The sequence below is a fragment of the Lemur catta genome, chromosome 7 (assembly GCF_020740605.2).
Source record: "Lemur catta isolate mLemCat1 chromosome 7, mLemCat1.pri, whole genome shotgun sequence".
NCBI lineage: Eukaryota > Metazoa > Chordata > Mammalia > Primates > Lemuridae > Lemur > Lemur catta.
Window position 1 is genome coordinate 6,981,845 of NC_059134.1, and position 7,256 is coordinate 6,989,100.

Here is a 7,256-nt window from a genome sequence, read left to right on the forward strand (position 1 = left end):
ACTTAGGTCCACGCCCTGAGCCGGGGCCAGGAGGGGGCCAGGGATGGGTCTGCTTGAGCTGGGGGTTGGAGGGGCCCAGAGCGGGGCAGGTGGGCGGGTGGGCGGGGCTGTACCTGCCTGTCTCTGCCTCCAGCTCCTCTGTGCATGTGCCCTGCAGGCTGGAAGCTGCTGGCCATGCTGGCTCTCGTGCTGGTCGTCATGGTGTGGTATTCCATCTCCCGAGAAGACAGGTATATGGAGCTGTGAGTCAACTTCCATGTCCTTCCACTGGTTCTTCTCAGGCTTAGGGATGAAGCGTCGTGCGTGGGGTGCGGGACCTAGTAGGGCAGCCAGGGCATGGCGAGAGCCTTCAGCAGCTGGCGCTGATCCTTTTGTGGGGCTGGGCTGGGCTCTGGGATGACTCCCCTGGGCCCTCACAGGGAGTGCAGGGGCAGGAAGAGCTGGATCTCAGTGATTTGTTTCAAAGTGAAACTTGGGCTCAGATGATTTTACGCTACAAGTCCTTCTCCAGCACCCTGGGGCCTTTGTGCCATGGGAGAAGGTTGAGGCTGCCTGCAGCGCCGCCGCTGCGCTCCTGGGTCTGACTGGGCTCCTGCCCCCTCTCCTTTTCTGTCTCCAGTTTTTATTTTCCCATCCCAGAGAAGAGGGAGCCGTGCCTCCAGGGCGAGGCAGAGAGGAAGGCCTCTAAGCTCTTTGGCAAGTAAGCACGTGAGGGTGCGGGGCAGGCCGTGCGGGGAGCTGGGGCTGAGGGGCCCACGGCGCAGGGCCTCATGCCGGCTAGAGGGAGACCTGGCCTAGGTGAAGCCAGAGAGGGAAGGGGAGCCTTATAATACCCCCTGCTTCTGGCATCGGGATTAATTCCTTTCTCATTCCCACCCTGCTCTCACCTCTTGCAGCCACTCCCGAGATCAGCCCATCTTCCTGCAGCTTAAGGATTATTTCTGGGTCAAGACACCATCTGCCTATGAGCTGCCTTATGGGACCAAAGGGAGCGGTACGTTCCCGCCTGGCCCACGGGAATGGTGGGCTCACGCTGGCCACGCTGCTTCCTGTTCTTTGCCGTCCACGGCCCCAGTGCCCACATTCTCACCCGGGCGGGAAACAGCAGCCAGGGCTCCGAGGACAGTGGAGGGAGGGCAGGCGGCCTGCAGAGCGCCAGCTGTCGGGTCAGCCCCTCCGTCGGTTCTTTTGTAGAAGACCTGCTCCTCCGAGTGCTAGCCATCACCAGCCCCTCTGTGCCCGAGAGCATCCAGAGGTAAGGAGAGCTCCTTCTGCCCAGGCTAGGCGCCTTCTCCTCCTTCCAGCCCCGGTGTGAAACAGTCACGGCGTAGCGCCGGCCCGGCCTGGCGTCAGGTGCCGAGCAGGCAGAGGCTGCCGAGCCTGTCAGCAGCGAGGAGCCCTGCAGGGGCGCAGCCCATGCGCCTTCTCTCCTCTCCGCCTCTCTCCCCTGCTCTGCTCAGGTTCCCCTTCCTTTAGGGCCCAGGGCTGCAGAGCCAGCACGGCCATCGGCAGGACCGCTGGGGACCAGGGGCCGAGGGGGGCTGGGCACTGATCCCGAGACCGGCCCCGGGCAGAGGCAGGGAAGCGAGGATGAGGTGGAGCGGGTTCCTCCGGGTCTGATCGCTCCTCTTCCTGTGGCAGCCTCAAGTGCCGCCGCTGCGTGGTGGTGGGCAACGGGCACCGGCTGCGGAACAGCTCACTGGGAGCTGCCATCAACAAGTACGATGTGGTCATCAGGTGTGTGCCCGTCTCCTCACTTCTGCTGGGGACCTGGGAGTCCCAAACGGGGCTGTAGACGGGCCCGGGGGCTGTGGTGACGGGCGTCCTCCTCCCCTGTAGATTGAACAATGCCCCAGTGGCTGGCTATGAGGGCGACGTGGGCTCCAAGACCACCATGCGTCTCTTCTACCCTGAATCTGCCCACTTTGACCCCAAAGTGGAAAACAACCCGGACACACTTCTTGTCCTGGTAGCTTTCAAGGCAATGGACTTCCACTGGATCGAGACCATCCTGAGCGATAAGAAGCGGGTAAGTGGGCAGACAGGTGGGGACGGGGACCTGGGGATGAGGACACTGCCCGCGTCAGGACCTCACGCTCCACGACATCTGCCTTGCAGTCCTAAAGAGCCGGTGAGGGGACGGCGTGACCCGGGCTCCCAGCGGTCAGGCCTCCCGCTGAGGGTGTTCTGCTGGGCTTCTGACCAGCCTCCCCAGCAGCTGGGCTACAGGCCCGCAGGAGTCAGGTGGCGGCAGCCCTAGCACCCACGCTTGATGGCTGTGTGGGCCAGGAGAGCTGCCGGAGTGTGTCTCTCTGTGAGGAACCTGGAGCGAGGACCCTCCAGCAGCCATCTCCAGCGGGGGCAGGTTAGGACAGTGAGGTCTGTGCCCTAACGGACAGGCCCCAGGGACAGCGCACACGTCACTGTGCCATCCACTCTAACGCTGAGCCATCTGAGCCGGCATTTTTGCTGTTTAGACAGCCTGAGACTCGAGCCTCTGCCTCCTGTTTGGATATCCTTGGAGGGGGGCTGTGACTGGACCCTGTGCTCTACTCACCTTGTCACCCAGCCTCACTGAGGGGGTGCCCTTCCTGCTCTCTCCCCCTGGTCTCCCTCCTCAGGCGTACACTCCACCTCCTTTCCTCTCGCCCTGCATTCCCGAGGGCCTCTGCCACCTCTTGGACTCCATCCCCTGGCTGAAGGCCACTGGGTTGGACTTGGGAAACATGTCTTCACCTTCTCTCTCTCCCTTCTGACTCCATCTTCCTAGGTACAAAAGGGTTTTTGGAAACAGCCTCCCCTCATCTGGGAAGTCAACCCCAAACAGATTCGGATTCTCAACCCCTTCTTCATGGAGATCACGGCTGACAAGCTGCTCAGCCTGCCAATGCAGCAGCCACGAAAGATCAAGCAGGTGATGATGGCTGGGCACGGGGGTGCCAGGCCTGAAGGTCAGGGTCCTGGGCGGGAAGTAGATGGGACGTTCCTGTAGGCTTAGGAAGCTGTGGAAGGACCCCATGAGAGGGGACGATAATAACAGAGACAGCAGCTTGCATTCGACCTCCAGGAACACACCTCTAATCAAAGATAGGCTTGTTCATTTGCTGCGGCCAGGGAGAGGTACACTTTGGACAACGGTGGGGCATCTTCAAAGTGGGGACAGGGGAAGGGTCTGTGTCTGGTTTGGGGGCTGGAGTGAGAGGATGGCTTTGGCCAGCGCTGGTCAGAATTTGTAAACCAGGGAGGTGCTCAAACAGTCTGGTGGTGCCGTCCATGGAACAGCTTGAGCCTGTTCAGACTTACTGTTAGGTACTTGGTCTGTGATCTTATCTTGGAACGTATTGGTCTGAGTGAGTTAAAAGAGTTTGAGCTTCAACAGTTTGTCTTGCGTGTCGTAGTTTGGTACAGTGTGTCAATTCTTGGGAGTCATGGTGCGGCTTTGCAAGTTATGGTTTTGATTTCAGTGCCCTGGTGGTGTTCAGCTGGTGGGCTTTAACCTACTTTGTAGCTTCCCAGTTACTTCCACACGCATCTTGGAGCCCCTCAGGGAAAAGAGGTAAATCACACGGATGGCTGTGCCGCTGCCTGCGTTGGTTTGGCTGGTGAGCCACTTGGAGCCTCGGTGTTCTTGTCTGTATGATGAGGATAATATCCATACTGACCTTTGAAGGCCATTGTAGGATTTCAAGAAACAATTATGTAAAATACCTATTAGGGAGATCAGCACACAGTGCCTGCCCCAGAAATATGTGACAAATTTTGAACAAACTATTTTATGCTTTACTGAACATCCACGTGTGAATTCAGTTTTGAGTGCTGAACGCCTGCTTTTGTGACTGCTCAGTGCCGGGTGCACGTCTGCAGCTTGGGCAGCAGGAGCACTCCTTGCCCTAAGGGAACTCAGGCCAGCAGAGCAAGCGTGCGGGTTGCACCGTGGAGTGGTAAAGTGCTGCCGTGGATAGCAGTTCCAAATGTGGTGGGACTTCAGAGGAGGGGCAGACGTCTGCCCAGGGTTGTCTGGGCGGCTCCCCAGGGGAGGCGGTGCTGGGGCCAGGCCCGCAAGGCTGCTGCGCAGAGAACTGGGCAGGGCGTTCCATCTGGCGGGAGCCAACAGCTCCTCTGGTGCTGGGCTGTGCTAGTGCAGCTGGGGGGCGTCACGGAGGAGCCACACGCCAGGGATGGGGCGTAGATGGAGAGGAGGTGGGGAGGGAGGTAAGAGAGGGCGAGGACCTGAACCCAGCTCCCGGTGGCAGGAAGGGAAAAGGAGGGGAGGGATGTGAGAGTGTATTAGTTTTCTACTGCTGCTCACTGATTACCACCAGCATGGTGGCCTATGATACCCATGTCTTGGCCCATAGTCTTGCAGGTCCGAAGTCCAGCACAGTGGGGCTCGATTCTCTGCATGTCACAAGGCTGAACTCAGTTTGTCAGGCAGACTGAGTTCTTGTCTGGAGGCTCAGGGGGAAATTTTGCTTCCATTCTCATTCAGTTCCAGTGGTTGTAGGACTGAGGTCCCCACTGGGCTGTCAGCTGGAGAGGGGCCCCCCACATTCCTTGTCATAGGGCCCTTCCTTCTTAAGCCAGTGATGGCATGAGACATCCTTCTTGTGCTTCCAATCTCTGACTTCCTCTATTTCTGGTCTCAACACCCAGATTTAAAGGTTCCGGTAATTAGGTCAAGTCCAGCAGGATGGCCTCCTCTCTTGTGGTCAACTGTGCCACGTAAAGTAACGTCACGTAACAAAATCTCACCATACTCACAGGTTCTGCACACATGCAAAGCAGATCATACGAGGGCTGGGGTCATTGGGATTTTCTTACGATTCTGCCTGCAACAGCACGTATTTCACGGGTGGAATCGAGGGATTTCTGACCAAGTCTAGGTTTCCAGCTTGGGCAACTGGGAGGTGGTAATATATTGAAGCAACACAGAGAGTGCATGGAGGGGAGGAGTTTGGCGAGTTTGAGGCGCACATGTCTAGGTAGAGCAGGCTAGGTGGCCATGCAAATGCGGTTCCGCAGGGCCCCGAACTGGCTGAGGAGACACAGTGGTGGTGAAAGCAGCAGGTGAAAAAGAAGGCCGGGGCAGGGAGCGGAAGGCGAGGCTAGGAGAGCTCAGGAGGGACCCTGGGAGAGACCCGTGGCAGAGGCCTGACGGGGCCCAGGAGTGACCCCCAAATGGATGTGAGCGGGTGCAGAGCAGGTTGCTAGAGCTGAAGAAGGCAAGACTCGTGAAGAGAACACTAGGCTGCCCACCCTTGTGAAAGGATAGGGACGGAGGAAGTGAGATCCCCAGAGAAGCCCACACAGTGGGCAGGAAAGGTACAGCTGCCCTGCTTCAGGGAGGGGGAGAGCCCGCCCCCATGAAAGGTCACACAGCTAGTGAGTGTCAGAGCCCCCAGGTCTTCTGAATGAGGTGAGGTTTTCCAAGGAGGAAGGCAGAACCTTTCCCCTCCTTTGAGCCTCAGTTTTCTCATCTGTAAAAGGGGACTAATGATAGTATCTACTGCCAAGTGTTTTGTGAGGACTGGATGAGATGATGTATTATATAGGTAAGATACTTAACACAGTGTCTGGTGCACTAGTGCTCAAAAAGTAATAGGTTGTCATTATTGTCATTCTGATTGTCATCGTCATTCCTCCCCTAGATGTGTGGTGCTGTACGGTTCAGTGTGGTAGCCACTAGCCACATGTGGCTATTTATTTATATTTATTTTTAAAATTTATTTATATGAATTATTATTTTTCTAGAGATGGGATCTCTCTGTCACGCAGGCTGGAGTGCAGTGGCTATGCATAGGTGTGATCACAGCTCACTGCAGCCTTCAACTCCTGGGCCCAAATGTCGTTCCCACCTCAGCCTCCTGAGCAGCTGGCACTGCAGGTGTGTGCCACCTCACCTGGCACATGTGACCATTTAAATTAAATTTCGATTAGTCAAAATTTCAATTAAATAAAACATTCCGTTCCTCAGTTGCACCGGCCCCATTCGCATGCTCAGGCTCAGGGCTGTTGCACGGGATGGCGCAGATGAAGAACATTTCCATGACGGCAGAATGTTCTACCGCAGGGTGCTGGCCTGGGAGGGGCGGGAGGAGCAGGTCTCCGTCTGATACCTCCCGCTCCTTGTCCCTCAGAAGCCCACCACGGGCCTGCTGGCCATCACCCTGGCCCTCCACCTGTGTGACCTGGTGCACATCGCTGGCTTTGGCTACCCAGATGCCTACAACAAGAAGCAGACTATTCATTACTACGAGCAGATCACGCTCAAGTCCATGGTGGTGAGCAGCCCGCTCGTGAGAGCTGGTGGGGTGGATGGGCCTGGGGACCAGACAGTCCGGCACGCTGGGTGAGTGAGTGGTGCCGGGGCCAGAGGCGGTTCACAGGGAGGTCACTCAGAGAGTCGGCACCGGAACACGGCCCTGGGCTCCGCGGCCGGCATCCTCTGTATGCAGCCAAGAGCCAGCACAGGGAAGGGAGCTCCCAAGAAGTGTGGGGTCTTGGGGAGCGGGGCAGGGAGACTTGCCTGGGGACAGAAAGATCACTGGGGGTCCCTCAGTTCCCTTGCTTGGCTGTTCCCACAGGGGTCAGGCCACAATGTCTCCAAGGAGGCCCTGGCCATTAAGCGGATGCTGGAAATCGGAGCCGTCAAGAACCTCACGTCCTTCTGACTTGGGCGAGAGCGGCAGCCCATCAGTTGCCTGCTCTGCTGCCTGGGTGACCCCCATCCGTGGCTGTGCCTGATGCCAGCACGACCACTTGGACTCACCGTCTGTTTGTGGACGGAGTCCCGGGAACGGCCAGGTCTGAGATGAGGCCGTGCACTGGCCGCTCCTGTGGAGCCCAGATCCAGTCAGGGTGCAGGCCCTGGGCCCCAGGCACCCGGCCAAGGCAGGGGGCTTGTTGCTGCAGCACCTCCGCTCTGCCCGCACCGAGAGATTATTTAACGGGCTATTTAACTATAGGGTAGGAAGGTGCTGTGGGCTGGTCCCGTGGCATCTAGGAAAGAGGCCAGTACAGTGTTCTGCCCACTTTTTATAAACTTACATGTGATGGGCCTACGAAGGCCTAGACACAGAGCCGGTCTCCCGGGACGGTGAGGACATCGCGAGATTGGGTGCGTGCCCTCCAGAGAGGGGCTGCTACCTCCCAGCAGGCATGGGGAGAGCACTGGTATGGGGGCTCCACTGAGAAGGAGACCTCATTGGAAAAAGAGGTTAAAAACCCACCATTAAACTATTTTTCCTAAAACGGAA

At 57.8% G+C, this 7,256-nt stretch overlaps 1 protein-coding gene across 5 annotated transcripts in view; it reads left to right on the forward strand.

Annotated features, from left to right (window-relative positions):
* Positions 1-7,256, forward strand: part of ST3GAL4 (ST3 beta-galactoside alpha-2,3-sialyltransferase 4) — a 32,179-nt gene extending 24,923 nt beyond the window's left edge. For 2 of the 5 annotated variants that reach the window (XM_045557859.1, XM_045557860.1), the window contains exons 3-11: positions 134-242; positions 620-700; positions 897-994; positions 1,195-1,255; positions 1,642-1,737; positions 1,840-2,029; positions 2,771-2,914; positions 6,138-6,281; positions 6,585-7,256. In XM_045557859.1, the coding sequence (XP_045413815.1) occupies positions 134-242; positions 620-700; positions 897-994; positions 1,195-1,255; positions 1,642-1,737; positions 1,840-2,029; positions 2,771-2,914; positions 6,138-6,281; positions 6,585-6,671 (1,010 nt within the window). In that variant the 3' untranslated portion in view covers positions 6,672-7,256. The remainder of the gene's footprint in view (positions 1-133; positions 243-619; positions 701-896; positions 995-1,194; positions 1,256-1,641; positions 1,738-1,839; positions 2,030-2,770; positions 2,915-6,137; positions 6,282-6,584) is intronic. The other 3 variants (XM_045557857.1, XM_045557858.1, XM_045557856.1) reach the window with 3 other exon arrangements.